Genomic DNA, 22,674 nt, shown 5'->3' with positions numbered 1-22,674 from the left:
TCAGACTTCTGTTCTGACTTTCTGATCACCCTCACTAGAAAGGCTAGAGACATTGGGTGAGATTTAAATATAATATGTGAACACTGATAATTAGATAGAAGTTTATAATTTAGTCCTATGTGTGATTCGAACCAGAGAGAAGGAGAGAGCACTGCACCTGAATGAGGGACACCTGTCTCTAGTCTATTTTACTATTCCTTTAATTAACTTATGGGATACATTCAAATTTTATGTTATTTTAATTTAACCGGCAGTGTTGTTTTTTACGCATGTGAGTTGTGTCAAAAGGGAAGAAGTGTATTGTTGTTGTTGTTTTGTTTTTGTCTTGCTTCAATACAAATCTCACCAGATTCGGTCTGCTGGATGGTCTGGATTTCTCCCTAAGGATTTGTCCCTAAGGATTAGCCCTCTATCTCCCTAACCGTGTACCGAGAATGCCAAGATTATAGGGGAGTACAAGCAAATTTGAAGGAAAAAATGGTTTCATCTGTGTGTTGTTATTCTCTTTGACATTTGTCTTAGAAATCTGTATTAAGAATGTTGACCATAGTCAACAGTGAATAATTTGTCTGGATTTGTTGAATCAGAAATGCCCTAAACTAAACTGTTGTTCTGGTCTGTCCTCTCTCGGGGTTATGGCGAAGGTGACAACAGACGGTATCTAGAAGTAATGGGAAGGGATCATTCGACCGAGAACAGTGTGAGCCTCACCCCATCTAACCGGCTGAAGTAATGGCGACAATGGTGTTCACTATGGTCCTTCAACTGAGTCCGAGACAGCAACCTGTACACAGAATCCAGTCGAAGCTACTCTCAGGAGTGAGACATAAGTCCACGTGGAGTGAGCATGGAGAGATCCCGTCCAAACTTCTCTTGTGCTGCTGGTGTACTAGTAAGAAAATGGACAAGACATAATGGACCGTAAATGACAGGTGAGCAATTCGTCTGCTTGGGAAAATCTGATTATTACTCAGATATTGAAATCGGGTTATTGTCAAGGGCCATCCACTTTGAACATGTGCCATTGGGAGGACAAACTGTAAAGCTATCTGACTAAGAAAATTCACTTCTTACGGATCATTGGGACTCTAGCGGACTCTAGCGTCCCACCTCGACAACATCCGGTGAAATTGAAGAGCGCGAAATGAATGCATACAAATGAAGGAATGTATGTTACCAATAAACTTCTTCCAAACATATTAAACAACGTTCCTAATCAATCCTCAGGTACCCTAATATGTAAATAAACGATAAAATTTAAGACGGAGAATACCGGAGACCATTAGTGGAGATAAATAACGAAGTACGGGCCCTCACCGGAACGCGCAACAAACACTACAGCCAAAATGGGAGCCACTTACTAAAACTACAAATTCTATCCGATTTTTTTTTTTTAAACAAGCCTGAAACTCTTTCTAAAGACTGTTAACATCTAGTGGAAGCCCTAGGAACTGCAATCTGGGAGGTATTCCTTTTATATTCCCATTCCCAGCCATTGTAATGAGTGGTGAGCTGAAGAAAATAAGCTATAATCTAATGCTTACCTTAAAATGTAATGATTATTATCACAGAAGTGATAAGAGGCAATGTGAAGGTACATTTTATGTTTGTGCTTTTCTAATAACCAATTTGAATGGGTTCAGGCAAGTGACGGATTGATCGTGCCAGGGAGGGATCCTCTTGATCAGTATCTTCAATTTGGCAGTACACCCAGAACATTGTTTTGAGAATGGAAAGGGATATCTCAGTTTCAAGGTCTTAGCTTGGAGAGAAGAAGCTTCATGAGGTATTGGTCGGTCTCATGAACCAAATGTTAGTGATGAATTCATTATGAATAATAATAAGCTAAATCATGCAAATGCAACTTGTGTAAACAGTATATAAGAGAACTAACAGAACTGCCCCGGTGGCGCTCACTTCAGACCGGTACTTTATGAATATAAGTTTGACTGTGACCGCTTCAGATTGCTGTTAAAAAAATAATGATTCATTTAAGATTTACTTCAGGTGTCTCTGGTGGTAATTTCCACAACAATCTCTACAAGGTAAAGAAACTTAAGCAGGAATACAATATTTTACTTTTCAAGAGAAGCAAAAACTACAGGTTAAACTCAAATAAAGTATACTACTTAATGGCAAATAAACCTGTTAATATCTCACAGCACTCACAAAACGAATACATGCTACTGCCAGTTATAATTTAAAAAGATTAAGATACAAAAGAGGTCATTAGAAACAACAAAGCAATTGACAATTTTAAAAGCTTCCATGAAATTATATATACAGTGCCATCAGAAATTATTCAGACCCCTTAACTTGTTCCACATTCTTACATTACAGCCTTCTCTAAAATGGATTACATTTAAATTCTCAGCAATCTACAAGCAATATCCCATAATGACAGAGCTCCAGAGTTCCTCTGTGGAGATGGTTGTCCTTCTGGAAGGTTCTCTCATCTCTGCAGCACTCCACCAATCAGGCATTTATGGTAGATTGGCCAGACGGAAGCCACTCAGTAAAAGGCACATAACAGCCCACTTGGAGTTGGCCAAAAGGCACCTAGACTCTCAGACCATGAGAAACAAGATATCTTTGTTATGGCATTCCAAAATATGTTCAGGAGTAAAAACATGTAAATAACAAGTCAAATAAGTTGCATGGATTCACTGTGTACAATAAAAATTACTATTTTCATTATGCCCTTTTTCACCAGATTTGACCTTTAACCCTTGAAAAATGCCTTAAAAATCCAAATGTAACATGTCATCAGGCCTACCTTTGTGTATCATCCCATCATTGTTTGATCTAGCATGGATGACAGCCTTCAACAAGCAAAAAAAGAAAGCAAGCACTTTTTCCAGGTTGGCTGGTCTACTACAATGTAATGAAACAGGCAGGGAGTGCGCTCAAGTCCTCAACCTTCTAGCCCGTAGCCATGCGCGCCATCGACTATGCCACAAAAGCATGCTCATATGGCAGAGTCAATAACCAAGCTCATAAACCAAGGGTCGTTACAGTATTTACTCTGAAATTACATAGTAAAATGGCAATATCATGATAATAACCATAGGCCTAAATTACATTTGATTCAGGATTCATTCAAATAATCCCGACTGGGCACCATTTGGTACCAGGCAGTTACCCAAATATGTTGAGATAATTGACTTTTTGAAATATTTACCAGAAAATAGAATACACAATTTCATAGGACGTATGTGGTAAATACAGTATTTGTGCAGATTTGTACTCATGCCTTCATGATAATGTTTTGAATAACAATAAAGACTGTTAGACTTGTTAAATACACTTATTTTAGCCTTTGCAAAACTTGACCCTACCACCAACAACTAGTAACAATTTAAAAATGTTTCTTCAATGATTCACAACTACAGTAGTTGAGGAAAATATCAGTGCTAACAACTGAGTTGAATCTCTAGCTGGTCTTTTTAGAATGTTAACTTTAATCAAATTCAATTTTACTATCTAGACTAGTTTTCTTGAGTATTTTTTTGTTGCTTTGAGTATAACCAATAACTGTTCTTATAGTAATCAGTTTCCTTTTTGAGTAAATCTTGACAATACCGCTTATCTTCTTACTGGATGCAGCAATTTTGTCCATTAGCATCTTTGAAGCGGAGACACATCTTGGGTTTGTAGTTTAGTTGTTTTAAGTTTAAGTTCTTTCTGAGAGAAGAAAAAAGGATGGCATTTTGATGGCAATCATTGTGTATTTTAATGATTTGGCTTTCTGATGGCACTTTGAATGTCATATTGAAAGACTATTCTGGAATCAGCTCATCATAACTTATATCATCTTTATTTTTAAATTACACTAGCAAGAAGATTTGATCTAAAGTAGTGATGACAATGGTTGAAATGTCACAATATGATCAATTGAGAGAATTTACTGATTATAAAGTGAACAGCATCTTCATATTCCATCCCACACTCAATCAACGCCAGCGCTACCAGGACTGGGGCTCTGGAGAGAAAAAGATAGACCTAGATATCATGTAGATACAGTGGACGATTGGAACCAGAATGCCTGAAGCTCCAACCAAATCTGAAGGTCTCTGATGGGTTAACATCATGGCAGAAGAGAACAAAAGTTGTCTTACCACAACAGTGATGCCTTCCTGCACCACAGGGGTTTTGTCATAAGTGGCATTACATACTCTGACTAGTGTCTGCACACCAAAAGCATTGAGGTCCTGGTTATAAATTAAATGAAGTGTTTTATGTTAGTAATCAAGACACTGTCTGTTTTTCAGTACATTCCAATCTGGCTTGACAAAAGAAAATGCTATAAACTCAAATAACACAATGCTTCATGTGATTACAAAGCATATGGGGATATGTATTATAGGAGTTAATACTGCGCCTCTATAAAATTTCACCAGCTGGTAGTTGGTGGGGTTGTGGGTGATCAGAAACTTCATACACTCATAGGTGAACTTAACAGGGGCGGGCCGATTCATCTTGACAGACAGTTGGAGAAGGCAGTCTTCCAGGAGAGGGTGAACAGTCCAGCAGTAGAGAAAAATACTCCAAAATCTGTGATAGATTGGGTATAAAGGTGGTTATTGAAATATATAGGCTATAGAGAACGAGGTGGAAGTAAATAAAAAGTGGAATATGAAAAGGAAATAAAACATTCAGAAATGGTTTAGTGGTTGCTAAACGACTGGATTAACTCAATCGAAGCCACATACTTGGAAAAATATCAGCCTCTCTCTCCAGGAGTACTGATCGACTTCAGGTGGGGTATTTCTTCATATGTTTGGCTAAAGGCAGCTTACTTGTCCACAATGACCAGGTGCTGGTGCTGTGCCTGGCAGAAGTCTCCACAGTTCCTCACCCTCACAAATGCCATAAATGTGCATCCTAGAAAACACATTGATCACAGGAAGATAACAGTCACAGGGAGACATGGCTTTAGCAGCAACACAGCCCAAGTAAAACATATAGACTACCTGTAGAACTAAATCAGATAGAATACAACACAGGTCGTGTGTCACGTGGTATTACATGTGTCATGTAACATTGATTTGCAACAATAAAATAGGCCTACATGGTAAAAAAAAAAACTAAAAGAACTATGAGAAAATCTATGAGTGAAACAAACCAACCGTTGTGTGCTGAGTAACGTTGAGTTCATCCAGGCGGTGTGACAACTCTGCACACCATTGATTCTTCTCTCTACAGTGGCTCAGCCTAGGGCTCCTGCTGCTCACAAAGAGCTCCTGACCTGGATAAAACATAGCTTAAAAAAGACCAGTTAAGGAAAAATGCTGTGCAAGATTAGCCTAGTAAGAATATAATACATTTTACATAGAAGAGGTACAATACAATTTATTTACACGGAAGAAGAAAAAAAAACGCAACATGCAACGAAATCAGTCAATTGATATAAATGAATTAATCCCTAATCTACGGATTTCACGACTGGGAATACAGATACGCATCTGTTGGTCACAGACACCTTAAAAAAAAGGTAGGGGCATGGATCAGAAAACCAGTCAGTATCTGGTGTGACCACCATTTGCCTCATGCAGCACAACACATTTCCTTCGCATAGAGTTGATCAGGCGGTTGACTGTGGCCTGTGGAATGTTGTCCCACTCCTCTTCAATGGCTGTGCGAAGTTCCTGGATATTGACGGGAACTGGAACATGCTGTCGTACACGTCGATCCAGAGCATCCCACACATGCTCAATGGCTGACATGTCTGGTGAGGATGCAGGCCATGAAAGAACTGGAATTGTGTACAGATCCTTGCGACATGTGCCGTGAATTAAAATGCTGAAACATGAGGTGATGGTGGCGGAAGAATGGCACGACAATGGGTCTCAGAATCTCTTCACGGTATCTCTGCTCATTCAAATTTCCATAGATAAAATGCCTGCCCATACCATAACCCCACCATGGGGCACTGTTCACAACGTTGACATCAGCAAACCGCTCGCCCACACAACACCATACACACTGTCTGCCATCTGCCAGGTACAGTTGAAACCAGAATTAATCCGTGAAGAGCACACTTCTCCAGCGTGCCAGTGGCCATCGAAAGAGAACATTTCCCACTTAAGTCGGTTACGATGACAAACTGCAGTCAGATCAAGACCCTGGTTACAATGACGAGTACGCAGATGAGCTTCCCTGAGATGGTTTTTGACAATTTATGCAGAAATTATTCAATTGTGCAAACCCAGTTTCATCGTTAAGGCTCAAGGTCCTTAACGATATCATAACCGCCATCGATAAGAGACATTACTGTGCAGCTGTATTCATCGACCTGGCCAAGGCTTTCGACTCTGTCAATCACCACATTCTTATTGGCAGACTCAGCAGCCTTGGTTTCTCAAATGATTGCCTCGCCTGGTTCACCAACTACTTATCTAATAGAGTCTAATAGAGTTGTGTGTCAAATCGGAGGGCCTGTTGTCCGGAGTTTGGCAGTCTCTATGGGGGTGCCACAGAGTTCAATTCTCGGGCCGACTCTCTTCTCTGTATACATCAATGATTTTGCTCTTGCTGCTGGTGATTCTCTAATCCACCTCTACGCAGACAACACCATTCTGTATACTTCTGGCCCTTCTTTGGACACTGTGTTAACTAACCTCCAGACGAGCTTCAATGCCATACAACTCTCCTTCCGTGGCCTCCAACTGCTCTTAAACGCAAATAAAACTAAATGCATGCTATTCAACCGATCATTGCCCGCACCTGCCCACCCATCCAGCATCACTACTCTGACTTAGAATACGTGGATAACTACAAATACATAGGTGTCTGGCTAGACTGTAAACTCTCCTTCCAGACGCATATTAAGCATCTCCAATCAAAAAATGTAATCTAGAATTGGCTTCCTATTTCGCAACAAAGCTTCCTTCACTCATGCTGCCAAACATACCCTCATAAAACTGACCATCCTACCGATCCTTGACTTCGGCAATGTCATCTATAACATAGCCTCCAACACTCTACTCAGCAAACTGGATGTAGTCTATCACAGTGCCATCCGTTTTGTCACCAAAGCCCCATATACTACCCACCACTGTGACCTGTACGCTTTCGTTGGCTGGCCCTCGTTTCATACTCGTCGCCAAACCCACTGGCTACAGGTTATCTACAAGTCTCTGCTAGGTAAAGCCGCGCCCTATCTCAGCTCGCTGGTCACCATAGCAGCACCCACTCTTAGCACACGCTCCAGCAGGTAAATCTCACTGGTCACCCCCAAAGCCAATTCCTCCTTTGGTCGCCTTTCCTTCCAGTTCTCTGCTGCCACTGACTGGAACGAACTGCAAAAATCACTGAAGCTGGAGATTCCCATCTCCCTCACTAGCTTTAAGAACCAGCTGTCAGAGCAGGTCACAGATCACTGCACCTGTTCATAGCCCATCTGTATACAGCCCATCTATCTACCTCATTCCCATACTGTATTTATTTATTTAGCTCCTTTTGCACCACAGTATCTCTACTTGCACATCCATCTTTTGCACATCTATCATCCCAGTGTTTAATTGCCATATTGTAATTACTTTGCCACCATGGCCTATTTATTGCCTTAACTCCCTTATTTACACTCACTGTATATAGACTTTTTTCGCTACTGTATTATTGACTGTATGTTTTGTTCATTCCATGTGTAACTCTTGTGTTGTTGTATGTGTCGAAATGCTATGCTTTATCTTGGCCAGGTCGCAGTTGCAAATGAGAACTTGTTCTCAACTAGCTTACCTGGTTAAATAATGTTGAAATTTAAAAAATTAAAAATCAGCTGTCCGGGTGGCTGGTCTCAGACGATCCTGCAGGTGAAGAAGCCGGATGTCGTGGTTACACGTGGTCTGTGGTTGTTAGGCCGGTTGGGCGTACTACACAAATTCTCTAAAATTACATTGGAGGCGGCTTATGGACATTCAATTCTCTGGCAACAGCTCTGGTGGACATTCCTGCAGTCAACATGTCAATTACACACTCTGTCAAAACTTGAGACATCTGTGGCATTGTGTTGTGTGACAAAACTGCACATTTTAGAGTGGCCCTTTATTGTCCGCAGCACAAGGCACACCTGTGTAATGATCATGTGGTTTAATCAGTTTCTTGATATGCCACACCTGGTGGATTGTTTATCTGGGCGAAAGAGAAATGCTCACTAACAGCGATGAAAATGAATGTGTGCACAAAACATGAGAAAAAAGCTTTCTGTGCATATGGAACATTTCTGGTACCTTTAATTACAGTTCACAAAACCAATACTTTAGGGTAGGTATAATTTGTGTTACGTTCCAACAGGAATCTGTTCCAAGAACTTAGTAAAGTACAACGTTGCCAAACGCATACAAGTAACGTTAGCACGATCAATTCACCTAGCTAACTAGCTGCAGAAAAGGCATCAACTCACCACGTAGCTTGTTCTTAATGCCAGTCCATAGGCTACCAGAGTGAGGACAGACATTTTTCAGAATAAACGTGGTGAGTGAAACACTTTGAAATAGCACACTTCCTACCCGGTATCTTATTCGGCCGCTATACAACTTTGTATGCCTTTGTTGGCAACCTTGTTATTTACGAAGTTTTTGGAACAGATTTCTTTTGGAACGTTCCACAAATTATACCCACTCTTTGTCTCTCCGTCTGTACAAACATAACATAATAGTACAATACAGTTCATGCAATAATATTGATATACGTAACTAACTATTGCAGAAGTACTTTCATTTAACCACCATAATTATCTAGCTATAAGCTAGCATTTGCCATACAGTATTTGGGAGTCAAGCTAACACGTTAGAAACGCAGCAAATCTAGCTAGTAAATATATTTGTAGTTAACTAGCTAGTTACTTACAAAAAGCTGTTGAATAAAGTATTGCAATGACAATTCGGTGAAAGACCGGTTGACAAAAGCAACGTTTCCGTTTGTTGACAGCGGTGCTAAACAGTTTTAGCTTCTAGGGGCTTGACGCTGGAAAAACAATACTGTGAGCATTTTCTTTCATATTCTCAACACCAGAGGGAGACCTTGACCCACAGTTTAGTAACATTGATTTTGGGGGAAAATACAGTTTTTTATTATTTCATGTTATTTCAATGATAGACATTGGTGATGAAACATGATATTGAATGTTTGCCCAATTCTGACGACAGACACCCATTTAAAAAAAAAACTTTTTGCCTTGACAAGATACCTAGTAGACGCATTAATTGCCATAGAGGTTATTCAGTCCTCATTCGGTGTTATATGTTAGGCCTACATAAAGTAATTGCAGTTTCATTAACATGGATACCACAGGTGTGAAATCCTACTATTACTCTTACTTCTTACAGTAAACCTACAGCCCACAGCCATACTCTCTCGTTGGGGTTGGGTGGGCTTGTAACAACATGTCTGGTCTAGTGTGGTTTCCTCATGAATAGATAAACACACACCCACACCCTCTGATCAACAGGTAGAAAAACTATACCACTGGCAATAGCATACACTCCTCATCACTCACTCCTCACACACCTGGGGCAGGTAGGCTAGGCTGTTTGCACTCTGTAGTTTTCCAGGTGACAACAGGCTAAGCCCTTGATCAGGTTTGACAGGATTTCTGAAGTGGAGCAGGGAGCTACTTGATAGAAGCTTCCTGCTGTGTTTGTTCGGCTGTAATATTCCCATATTCATATTCCAGGTAAGGTCATTTTGAGTCTACTTTAAGAAACACATGCCTTAACTATATTATCTTAGGGAAATGGGGGTAAATAAACTTTAAAATTCCGAAAACTGGAGGTAGGCCTACCACAGTATACGCTCTGTACAATATAACCACTCCTGTTTCCATACCTGTCACCCAAGTATGTTTATAATCTCTACACATTAGGTGTTCTATACTCAAGGTTTAACAATAATAATACATTTTATTTAACAGATGTCTTTCAGGACACTCGAGGATACCATCCTTTAGCAGTACATAAAATCAAATACATCAATCAATAGTGTAATTTTAAAGTCATACGGTTTAACACTCGTTAACACTTACACTGACTAATACATGTCTTATAAGAGTAAAGATGCTACAATAACTATGGTCGGAGCGTTAACTTGAACACTTTGTAATAAAATGTGACATCTGTTCTAGTGTTACTCCTATCAAATGTGTACATCTCAATTGGCTTTTTTTCAATGAGATGAACTGGTTTGTCATACTTTTATTTTTAAACATCTTTACACCGTCTGTTCAGTGAATGTTGCTTGTTTAGACTAATGTTGATTAGAGCCCGGTGATGTGTTTTGAATGTAGAGAGAACAAACTTTTGCTTTCTACAAACATAGCAATACCTCTGTACACATTTAAATGACAATTTACTGGCAAGTACTGTTGTTGCAAAGACTTCAGTAATAATAAATCATTCCATCAAATATAATCATGATCTGGAATACTGAATACTTGTCAAATAGTCTCTAACAGTTAATAGTCTGAGTGGATGTTGGAGGCATACAATACAGTGGAATAGTTGTACATCATTACTGACATTATGGAAAAGTAGGCGTTCCATTTTCCATTTCTCTTAAGGCCTATAGTTTCAAAATTGATTGCTGTGCTTCGGAGCGCTAAAAGCATCTAGAGCTGATAAATCCTATCAGAAGGTAGATTAGTTTAATCTCCATGGACTAATTATATATGATGTAACACAAACTGATACACATACCATATCCCATTTAGATCTAGTTTTATTTAGGCTTCCAATTCATGATGGATGAAATGATGTGTCAAGAATACAATTCACTAATTTCTTTTCATCAAGAGTTTTAGATTAAATATACTTCCTGTATTGTAAATGGGGTGTGGTTTCTTCATTTAGTAACCTTGTTTCCTAGACTGCTTTGTGGTAGAGTCACAAAGTAGCAAGCGAGAGCTAATGTCATCACCAATGCCATCATAGTCTATTTTACAGCACTGAAAAGGATGGACGATTGGCTGTGTCAGTGTCTTTGTGGCCAGGTTAAGTCTATATATCTAATTGATGACAGATGGATTGTAACCCTGTGTTTGACCATTTTGCCTTGTGACTGACTTCTGACTCTCTCTGTGTTCATGGTGCCTGTGTTGACAGTCCGCAGGGATGAACTGGTCAGCACTAGAGAGCCTCCTTAGCGGGGTCAACAAGTACTCCACAGTGTTCGGCCGTGTGTGGCTGTCCATGGTATTTGTGTTTCGTGTCATGGTGTTCGTGGTGGCCGCCCAGCCCGTGTGGGGAGACGAAAACAAGGACTTTGTGTGCAATACCAGGCAGCCCGGCTGCACCAACGTCTGCTACGACAGCATCTTCCCCATCTCACACATCCGCCTGTGGGCCCTACAGCTCATTTTCGTCACCTGTCCCTCTCTCATGGTGGTGGCGCACGTCAAGTACCGCGAGGGGAAGGATTCAAAGTATACTGCCCAACACCAGGGCTCTCACCTGTACGCCAACCCAGGGAAGAAACGTGGAGGCCTGTGGTGGACCTACCTGGTCAGCCTGATCTTCAAGGCCGGGTTTGATGTAGCCTTCCTCTACATTCTCTACTATATCTACCACGGGTATGACATGCCACGTCTCTCCAAGTGTGCCCTGGAGCCTTGCCCCAACACAGTGGACTGCTACATCTCCAGGCCCATGGAGAAGAAGATCTTCACCATCTTCATGGTGGTCTCCTCAGTACTCTGCGTCTTCATGTGCATACTGGAGATGTTCTATCTGGTGGGCATGCGCTTACAGAAGGTGCTCAAAGTATGGCAGGCCAACGAGAGACTGCTCTTTGCTGAGCGCCATAAGGTCACCAACATTGCTCTGCCGAGGTCATCGTACATCAGGGTAGATCCAACTATTGGGAGCCAGCAGAACATCAACAGACAGAAGAAGGCAGAGGAGGCTGCTGCCACAGGCCTGTAGCCCTGATCTGTATGATTTTGGTGCATAATGGGACTGTGCAAGAATCATGAAGAACAGAAGGACCTTACACAGGAATAAGAAGCTTTATAAATGGACTCCTACATGTACAGATAACTGTGGTGTGTGTCTGCTTGTGGTTCGTTGTGTTTTTTTGTTTACTTTTGTTTGTTTACTTCTTTTGCCGCTTGTTTACATAGCTTACAATTGTTCATCTATTTTTTATGTTTCAGCACTGTAGCACTAATTATTTAGTACTTACATGATATTATGTCTTATTCATATTTTTTTGTTTTAGCCACTTCCTTGACTTGAAGAGTATTTCAAATCCCCAACCTAGTCAAGATAGAATTATATTACAGAACATCAACGTACATTTTTAAATAGCTTTCCCAATATTTAACATCCAGAGATTTAAGGGTTTATAGTAAAATGGCAAAATCAAATACAGACTTTTTGCACAGTAATGTTTTATAGATGTTTTAATATTCAAGGACCGTGTGAATTTTTGTCTTTTCTTTAAATTCATTACAGATCACTTATCGATCTTGTATTTCAGCAAGTAAAAGTCTGTATACATGAAATAAATGATTGTATTTTAAAAGATTGAACATGTACATTTTCAATATATTAAGGCACTGTCCAGAACCTCTATGTAGAGTGCTAGGATTTGGGACCAGGTATTAGTAGTAGGCTAGGTCAGGTCTAGTCCCCAATGAAAATCACAGTATAGAATATCAGAATATTAATATTCAATTGAATATTTATTATGCTCATGACTCAGAGTCCGATGGCCATAACAAAAGCCACGACTCCTACTCTGTTATTCTGAAATGTGCAACGCTCACCTCACTCACTCAGAACACTATTTAAATCACTTCTAACTCTTCAACCAAACAGTATTTGCATTGCCACCACAAACAACTCACGACTACTTTTCTTACTGCACGCGAACATGATTCAAAGACAACAACCTTTATACAATTCACAAAGCTACCACAATTTTTACACATGCAAAGGTTACAACAACAATCGTTAGAAATATAAATTCAAAAGCTCTACTTTTTCTGAACCCGTCTTTTTACTCTCTCTCTCTCTCTTTCTCTCTTGCAGGTTCTATTCCCCCCGTCTGTGTTCTGAAGCCACATTCCACACGGCTTCTGTCTCTCTCGCTTTCTCTCTCAGCTAAAGCACCTTTTAAAATAGCACACTCCATCCGCAGCACAGCATAGTGCCCGCCTGCCCAGAACATTAGCATTTACATAACGTTACATAAGCGGCACCTCTTGAACTTTTACTTGTACTTCCCTCCTACCATTCTATCTATCCATTATCCTCAGACCCTCTCCCTCACTCTCGAGTTCCATTCTTCCCTTTGTCATCTAACCACAATAACACTTTCCTCTTGTGCTTTCTCGTTGCCATGACTTACACAGCTTATTGTCCCTCATTCATTTATGGCAGAATCTTCCTATTATTCAAACATCAATTGACATCAGCTGATAAGTAAGAGCGAGGATGTCAGATGTGGCATAATATCAGTGTTTTTTGCTTTTCTTCTCAGTCAATCTGACCAGCTAGCAATGGCAGATATTCTGCTGCATGATTCACCCACTCAGCTACACCCACGTATGCAGCGTCCTAGCTGGCTACATTTCACACATACATACAGTACAATCAAGAACACAGACAGCATGCACTCCCACACACTCCCCTGTCAAACAATGCAGGGCCACATATTTTATTTTAGCAAAATCTACAGAAAATATAAATATGTTTAGTCTGAAATGTGTTCATATCTGTATTCTCCAATGATAATAACGATGATGATACATAGATATAGTGAGTGTCAGTTTGTTTGTGCTAAAATGCCAACTCCCTGTCATGCCAAACATATTTGGCTTTGACAGTAACGGCAAATCAAATTGTATTGGTCGTGTACACATATTTTACAGATGTAATCGCAGGTGCAGTGAAATGCTTATGTTTGTAGCTCCAACAGTGCAGTATACACTATACAGTTGAAGTCAGAAGTTTACATACACGTAGGTTGGAGTCATTAAAACTCATTTTTAAACCACTCCACAAATTTCTTGTTAACGAACTATAGTTTTGGCAAGTAGGTTTCTTTGTGCATGACACAAGTAATTTTTACAATTGTTACAGATAGATTATTTCACTTATAACACTGTATTACAATTCCAGTGAGTCAGAAGTTTACATACACTAAGTTGACTGTGCCTTTAAACAGCTTAGAAAATTCCCGAAAATTATTGAATGGCTTTAGAAGCTTCTGATAGGTTAATTGACATAATTTGAGTCAATTGGTGGTGGACCTGTGGATGTATTTCAAGGCCTACCTTCAAACTCACTGCCTCTTTGCTTGACATCATGGGAAAATCAAAAGAAATCAGCCAAGACCTCCACAAGTCAACTTAGTGTATTGTAGACCTCCACAAGTCTGGTTCATCCTTGGGAGCAATTTCCAAATGCCTGAAGGTACCACATTCATCTGTACAAACAATAGTACGCAAGTATAAACACCATGGGACCACGCAGCCATCATACCGCTCAGGAAGGAGATGAGTTCTGTCTCCTAGAGATGAAAGTACTTTGGTGCGACAAGTGCAAATCGATCCCAGAACAACAGCAAAGGACCTTGTGAAGATGCTGGAGGGAACAGGTACAAAAGTATCTATATCCACAGTAAAACAAGTCCTATATCGACATAACCTGAAAGGGCACTCAGCAAGGAAGAAGCCACTGCTCCAAAACCGCCATAAAAAAGCCAGACTACGGTTTGCAAATGCACACGGGGACAAAGTTTGCACTTTTTGGAGAAATGACCTCTGGTCTGCTGAAACAAAAATAGAACTGTTTGGCCATAATGACCATCGTTATGTTTGGAAAAAGCCAAAGAACACCATCCCAACCGTGAACCATGGAGGTGGCAGCATCATGTTGTGGGGGTGCTCTGCTGCAGGAGGGACTGGTGCACTTCACAAAATAGATGGCTTCATGAGGTAGGAAAATTATGTGGATATATTGAAGCAACATCTCAAGACATCAGTCAGGAGGTTAAAGCTTGGTTGAAAATTGGTCTTCCAAATGGATAATGACCCCAAGCCTACTTCCAAAGTTGTGGCCAAATGGCTTAAGGACAACAAAGTCAAGGTATTGGAGTGGCCATCACAAAGCCCTGACCTCAATCCTATAGACAATTTGTGGGCAGAACTGAAAAAGCATGTGTGACCGAGGAGGCCTACAAACCTGACTCAGTTACACCAGCTCTGTCAGGAGGAATGGGCCAAAATAAACCCAATTTATTGTGGGAAGCTTGTGGAAGGCTACCCAAAACGTTTGACCCAAGTTAAACAATTTAAAGGAAATGCTACCAAATACTAATTGAGTGTATGTAAACTTCTGACCCACTTGGAATGTGATGAAAGAAATAAAAGCTTAATTAAATCATTCTCTCTACTATTATTCTGACATTTCACATTCTTAAAATAAAGTGGTGATCCTAACTGACCTAAGACATACAATTTTTACTTGGATGAAATGTCAGGAATTGTGAAAAACTGAGTTTAAATGTATTTGGCTAAGGTGTATGTAAACTTCCGACTTCAACTGTATATGAAAGTATGTGGACGCCCCTTCAAATTAGAGGATTCGGCAATTTCAGCCACACCCGTTGCTGACAGTTGCATACAATCGAGCACACAGCCATGCAATCTCCATAGACAAACATTGGCATCAGAATGGCCTTACTGAAGAGCTCAGTGACTTTCAACAAGACACAGTCATAGGATATCACCTATCCAACAAGTCCGTTTGTCAAATTTCTGCCCTGCTAGAGTTGCCCCGGTCAACTGTAAGTGCTGTTATTGTGGAAACGGCTGTTTTTCTTGGTTCGGGCTTGGCCCTTTAGTTCCAGTGAAGGGAAATCTTAACCCTACAGCATACAATTACATTCTAGATGATTCTCTGCTTTCAACTATGTGGCAACAGTTTGGGGAAGGCCCTTTCTTGTTTCAGCATGACAATGCCCCCGTGCACAAAGCGAGGTCCATACTGAAATGGCTGGTCAAGATCGGTGTGCAAGAACTTGACTGGCCTGCACAGAGCCCTAACCTTAACCCCATCGAACACCTTTGGGATGAATTGGAACGCCGACTGCGGGCCAGGGATAATCGCCCAACATCAGTGCCCGACCTCACTTATGCTCTTGTGGCTGAATGGAAGCAAGTCCCCACAGCAATGTTCCAACATCTAGTGGAAAGCCTTCCCATAAGAGTGGAGGCTGTTATAGCAGCAAAGGGGCGACCAACTCGATATTAATGCCCATGAATGTTGAATGAGATGCTCAACGAGCATACTTCTGGCCATCTAGTAGTGTACCTAACAATACAAAACAATACACACAAATCCCCAAAAAAATGTAAAGAAAGAAACTTTGAAATATCAGAACGAGCAATGTCAAAGTTCAGAATACAAATATGCTGTATATGTATATAATCGTGTGTATAGACAGTATGGCTAGTATATGAATAGGAAAAGTGTGTACAGCAGAAGTTATATAGGATGAGCCTTGACTTGAATACAGCATACAGACCGCTTGACTTTTTCCACATATTCTTATTCTAAAATGGATAGCATGTATTTTTTCCCTCAGCAATCTACACACAATACCACACAATGACAATGCAAAAACAGAACAGAAATACCTTATTTACATAAGTATTCAGACTCTTTGTTATGAGACTCAAAATTGAGCTCAGGTGTATCCTGTTTCTGTTGATCATCCTTGAGATGTTTCCACAACTTGATCGCAGTCCACCTGTGGAAAATTCAATTGATTGGACATTTGGAAAGACACACACCTGTCTATATAAGGTCCCACAGTTGACAGTGCTTATCAGAGCAAAAACCAAGCCATGAGGTCGAAGGAATTGTCCGTAGAGCTCCAAGACAGGATTGTGTCAAGGCACAGATCTGGGGAAGGGTACCAAAAAATGTCTGCAGCATTGAAGGTCCCTAATAACACAGTGGCCTCCATCAATCTTAAATGAAAGAAGTTTGGAACCGCCAAGACTCTTCCTTGAGCTGGCCGTCTGGCCAAATTGAGCAATCGGGGGAGAAGGGCCTTGGTCAGGGAGGTGACCAAAAACCAGATGTTCATTCTGACAGAGCTATAGTTCCTCTTTGGAGACGGGAGAACCTTCCAGAAGGACAACCATATCTGCAGCACTCCACCAATCAGGCATTTAAAGTAGCGTGACCAGACGAAAGACACTCCTCAGTATAAGGACAGCCCGATTTGGAGTTTGCCAAAAGAAACTTAAAGACTCTCAGACCATGAGAAACAAGATTATCTGGTCTAATGAAACCAAGATTGAACTCTTTGGCCTGAATGCCAAGCGTCACGTCTGGAGGAAACCTGGCACCATCCCTACAGTGAAGCATGTTGGTGGCAGCATCATGCTGAGGGAATATTTTTCAGCGGCAGGGACTGGGAGACTAATCAGGATCGAGGGAAAGATGAATGGAGAAAATACAGAGAGATCCTTGATAAAAACCTGCTCCAGAGTGCTCAGGACCTCAGACTGGGGCTTAGGTTCACCTTCCAACAAGATGACGCTAAGCACACAGACAAGACAACACAGGAGTGGCTTCGGGACAAGTCTCTGAATGTCCTCGAGTGGCCCAACCGGAGCCCGGACTTGAACCCGATCTAACATCTCTGGAAAGACCTGAAAATAGCTGTGCAGCAACTCTCCCCATCCAACCTGACAGAGCGTGAGAAGATCTGCAGAGAAGAATGTGAGAAACTTCCCAAATACAGGTGTGCCAAATTTGTAGCGTCATACCCAAGAAGACTCGAGGCTGTAACCGCTGTCAAAGGTGCTTCAACAAAGTATTAATATTGAGTAAAGGGTCTGAATACTTTATTTTTTATTTTTAATACAATTGCAAAAAACATGTTTTTGATTTGTCAACAATTGTATCTATTTTAGAATAAGGCTGTAACGTAACAACATGTGGAAAAAGTCAAGGGGTCTGAATACTTTCCGAATGCACTGTATACATATGAAGTGGGTAAAACAGAATGTAAACATATCAAAGTGTTCAATGACTACGTACATAGGGCAGCAGGGTAGAGTACCGGGTGGTAGTAACAGTGACTAAGTTCAGGGCAGGGTACTGTGTGAAAGCCAGCTAGTGGTGACTGTTTCACAGTCTGATGGCCTGGCGATAGAAGCTGTTTATCGGTCTCTCTATCCAGGCTTTGATGCACCTGTACGGTTTCCGCCTTCTAGATGGTAGTGGGGTGAACAGACCGTGGCTCGGGTGGCTGAGGTCCTTGATGATCTTCTAGATGGTAGCGGGGTGAACAGGACGTGGCTGAGGTCCTTGATGATCTTCTAGATGGTAGCGGGTGAACAGACCATTGCTGGGGTGGCTGAGGTCCTTGATGATCGTCTTGGCCTTCCTGTGACACCGGGCTCTGTAGATGTCCTGGAGGGCGGGCAAACTTGATTGAGTTGGAGATGTGCGTGGCCATGTAGTCATGGGTGAACAGGGAGTACAAAATAGGGCTGAGTGCACACCCTTGTGGGGGCAATGGAGTTGGCAAGAGCACAAACAGATCTGGGACCAGGCTAATATATAATTAATATTCACAATAATAATCTTCAGCGGAATCAATAAATTATGCAATAACCTTGTCTGGTGTGTCTGAAGTACCTCGAATAAACAATCTGCATGCCCCTGAGAGATCGTCATAGCATGAACCAGCCGCTAAAACAAAAGGTAGATGTCACCTGTGTCATTCAATGCTCCAGAGCTCAATATCAACTGTGACACTTACTTGGGTTAGGGTAAGAAGCAAAAATGTTTCTTTCTGCTAAAAAAAAAACTGTGGCGCATATAGTGAGTGACACAGTAATGGTTTTGGGAGATTAGTCACCCAGACACACTGTGGTGATGATGAAAGACCACTGATGTACTACTAACCTGGGTACTAGTCTGTTTGTGCTATCATGCTCAGACACAAACACAACAGTTCGTCTGTCAGCCTCCTCAGATAATGTGTGTATTGATTCTCATGTGAAATATAGCTGACAATTTAGCTATCAATTACGACAGCCCCCCACCACACACACACCTACTGCCACCTCTCTGGCCTTGTTCACAATGATCTAATTAATTTGGACAGAAATAGACTGAGCCCTACATTTCTGCAAAAACAGTTCGGCCTTGGATGTACCTACGATGTAATACACAGAAGTCACAGTTTCTATTTTATAGGAAAATAAAAAATATGAGACAGAACAAGAGCACAAGTAAAAATTGAAACAGACAAAATGCTGAAAATCTACTGTAAGGGGATGATGGCCAACTGTTACAGTAGTAAAATAAAAATGTTTGAAAAAAAATATTGTGGGGCTTACTTTTCCCAATAGACAAAATGCAGGTGACACAGAATCACCAAGTTAAAATATTTATTTTCACATTTATGCATTTCAACAAGTCCTCATAATTGCACACAAAAGCTTTACAATAGATCCCTCCATACGCATCACTTAGTATTATTCACCATCAAAAACTAAGCAAGGTGGGCTACTGTAGATCAATAGTTAATTTCATCAAGACATCTTCAGGATTTCATAGCTTTACAATGCTAAATTAGGTTCAGAGCACGTTATTATATATTTGGCAATGATCAAATATACCACATTCACTCATCATTTTCATACAACAACCAATCAACACTTTTCATGAATTAAATATATAAACAAATGTGTCGCTTAAATTCAGAACCTTTCATTCTAACAATCAGAACAAACAAATACTGTAGATGAAAATCCAACATAATTTCCATATTAATCAACTTGATAAAGCATATATATATATGTAACTTATTTGATGCAACAAAAAATACATTAAATAAAAGCTGTAGAAGGAGAATTCTTACATTTTGCTCATATGGTAATATAAATCGATGAATTAAGCTGTTATTACGGTAGCATTTACTGGGACTATCTTTACTGAAATTAAGCATAGATACCATAGTATATGACAGAAATTGGTAATTGTGTTAACCTAAAAACTCATTTGTAATTTAATCAAAACAAAGGCTGTCATAATCAATGTGAGATCAACAACTATGAGGCAGACTCCCTCTGGTTGTATCCCAAAATGGGGAATAGGGCGCCATTTGAGATGCAGACAGTGTCTCTCCTCTCACACCTCTGTGTGGGTTGAGGAGTGTGAAGAGGATGAAGAGGAAGATGAAGAGGATAACGTGTCTTTTTTACTCGTCTGACGAGTTGAACCTTCAGCGGCCCTGAACTGCCAGGTAACCTTCCTCGGTTGCTCGGTTACAGGGACTGGAACTTCCTCTGTCACTGGCTCGGTCACTGGCTTCACTTCCTCACAGAATAGATAAGACAACACCTCCTGCTCTAGCTCCTTCCACAAATCCCATGTTGGTTGTTTGATTGGTTTAGATTTAGCCTTAGGACCAGACTCGGACTCATCAGAATCCCAGTCACTGTCTCCAACCATGGAGCCGAGTACAAAGTCCACTCCGGACCCGCTGTCATCAGAGGAGTCAGACTCCCTGGAACTACCAAGGAAAGAAGAGTGGCCTTCTGTTGCGAGCCGGTGACACTCAGGACCTGCTAGGTAAACAAAGCTATCTGTTGAGAGGAAGTCACTTTCCTCAATGTTGGGGCAGAGGTGTTTGGAGAGGGAGGTTGGGGGTGTAGACTCAGTCAGAGAAGGGAGAGAGGGGTGCTCCTTCTGTGCTGATGAGACAGCAGGGGGCACAGACACAGCCAGGTATACAAAACTATCTGTAGTAACGAACGGATCCAGGTCACTGCTGTCCAGGCCTGATTTATTCTGTGGTATCTCATGTCTGGAGGGGGATAAGGGGAGTGGGGAGTCAATGCCAGAAATTATTTGAACACTCTTGTTCCTCGGTTTCAATTCTGCCTGGTCAGGCCCTTCATTGCTGGTTGACTGCAACTCACCCATTTCGGTTTCTTTCATCAAAGGTGATTCTTCCTCAAACCCATGCCCCTCACAGTGAGAGGAGCTCTTTAAGAGTGATGGGTAGCACCACTGGAGCTCTGTGCTCTCCTCCCTCCCCCAGTCTTTAAATGCCACCTCGTCTTTATCCTGGTCCAAAGATGTGTTGCTCCCCAAGTCTGACTCAGTCAAGGGTCTGTCACTACCATCTGAGGCGTTGTCCTCCTGGCTGGTCTGACTGGGGTTCGACATGAAGACTCCACTTGAGTCTGACTCCAAGGTCAGGTTGGAATCAGGCGAACCATCTTCCTTGAGATTTTTTGTTGTCCCTGTTGAACACCCCATGGCAAGGAGTTCCAGGCTGGGTTGGGTACTGATCTGCTTAGGTTCAGAGACCCTTACAGAAACAACAGATTGCTCCACTGTGAGCTGTGAAGCTTTCTTTCTCAGAGAATCTGTCAGACATTGTTGTGCCACAAGTTCACTCTCTACTTCCTTGGCCCTTCTCTCCAGCTCCAGGAGGGAGAGTTCAGAAGCAGCACTAGAGGGTGGGTGAGATCCTCCAAACCCAGAAGGGGGTTTGAGCAGAGGCCAGTGCCTCAGAGAGCCAGTGTAAGAATCTGTGTCCCCCCAGCCTTCATCCCACAGTGTGTTCACCATACCGAGCACTATGTCCCACTCCTCCACCACCTCCCCTTCTGCACCACCACATCCTGCTCCACCCTCCTCCTCCTTGCTTTCTGGATCTCCCTCCTTCACACTTGACTCAGCACCATCACTGCTTTTACATTCTGGCTCCTCTCCTTCTTCCCCTTCCTTCTCTTGTTTCTGGAGAGGTTTTTTTGCAGAGTAGACCCTCCAATTTTCCAGGTTTTGCTCCTTCAAGGAGTAACCCACCCTACCTACCAATTTACCCTGGTGCTCAGAAAAAGGGGTGAGGCGAGGAAGATTTTTTCTCTCTATGGCACTAAGAACCACCAGGGAGGGCAGAGGGGGAAGAATAGGGAGGTTATGGAGTGCACCGCCTTGTCTAACAGTTCTCTTCCTTACAATCAGCCTGCGAGGCCAGGTGGATTCCATAGGCTGGGGGCTCACAGCACGAGCAGGAGCAGGTCCTGGGGAAATCTGATCGAGCATGAGGGGGGTAGTGTCACGGGTTGGCTCTGGGGAGAAGGGAGAATCATTGTCAATGGCTGAGTCCAGTGCCTTGGTCCTGGGCGTAAACCCAAAAACCCCAACATTCTCCTCTTGAGACATTGAGCCCACTGAGTGGGATACCTCCCTTTTTTTCTCAATCTCTACGCCATTCTCTTTCTTTCTTTCTCTTTCTCGATCTCTTTCTCCTATCCTTCTGAGATCCTCTTGAACACATTGGAGGGCCGTCACAGAGAGCTGGGAGAGAGGGGGTTTGGGAGGCGGGTGACGAGGCTGAGAGGGGGGTGATTCTTCGAAGATGAAGCTATGCTGCTGAAACGGCAGGGGTTTGGCTGGGGATAAGAACACAGGGGTGTGACAGCCTGAGGAGAGGGGTGACCCAGAGAAGGGTGAGATGAGAGGGGAGGTCATGCTGTGTTGTAGGTAGAGAGGATTTAAGAAATTCTTCTCCATTACATCACCAGATGAGAGTTCTAGATGCTCAAGATTCTTGGGGGGTGTCAGGACTTTCCAGGACTGCCGGCAGTTGTCCCCTCTCTTGCCGCTATCATGCTGGTGTTGATGT

The 22,674-nt window shown here is 41.8% G+C and overlaps 1 protein-coding gene and 1 pseudogene across 1 annotated transcript; one reads left to right on the top strand and one right to left on the bottom strand.

Moving 5' to 3' along the window:
- Nucleotides 1-3,593: 3,593 nt before the first annotated feature.
- On the bottom strand, nucleotides 3,594-5,179 carry LOC139374218 (protein tyrosine phosphatase type IVA 2-like; annotated as a pseudogene).
- A 4,357-nt stretch (nucleotides 5,180-9,536) lies between these two features.
- LOC139374217 (gap junction beta-4 protein-like) lies at nucleotides 9,537-12,471 on the top strand. Its single transcript, XM_071115240.1, has 2 exons — nucleotides 9,537-9,676; nucleotides 11,100-12,471. The coding sequence occupies exon 2, from the start codon at nucleotides 11,109-11,111 to the stop codon at nucleotides 11,916-11,918; it is 810 nt and encodes a 269-aa protein (XP_070971341.1). The 5' UTR covers nucleotides 9,537-9,676; nucleotides 11,100-11,108; the 3' UTR covers nucleotides 11,919-12,471.
- Nucleotides 12,472-22,674: the final 10,203 nt, after the last annotated feature.

The sequence above is a fragment of the Oncorhynchus clarkii genome, chromosome 19 (assembly GCF_045791955.1).
Source record: "Oncorhynchus clarkii lewisi isolate Uvic-CL-2024 chromosome 19, UVic_Ocla_1.0, whole genome shotgun sequence".
Lineage (NCBI taxonomy): Eukaryota > Metazoa > Chordata > Actinopteri > Salmoniformes > Salmonidae > Oncorhynchus > Oncorhynchus clarkii.
This window is presented reverse-complemented; position numbering and strand designations above follow the sequence as displayed.

What these genes read in the sequence shown, in the direction of transcription:
- LOC139374217 (XM_071115240.1), top strand. Translation starts at nt 11,109, where the DNA reads ATGAACTGGTCAGCACTAGAGAGCCTCCTTAGCGGGGTCAACAAGTAC.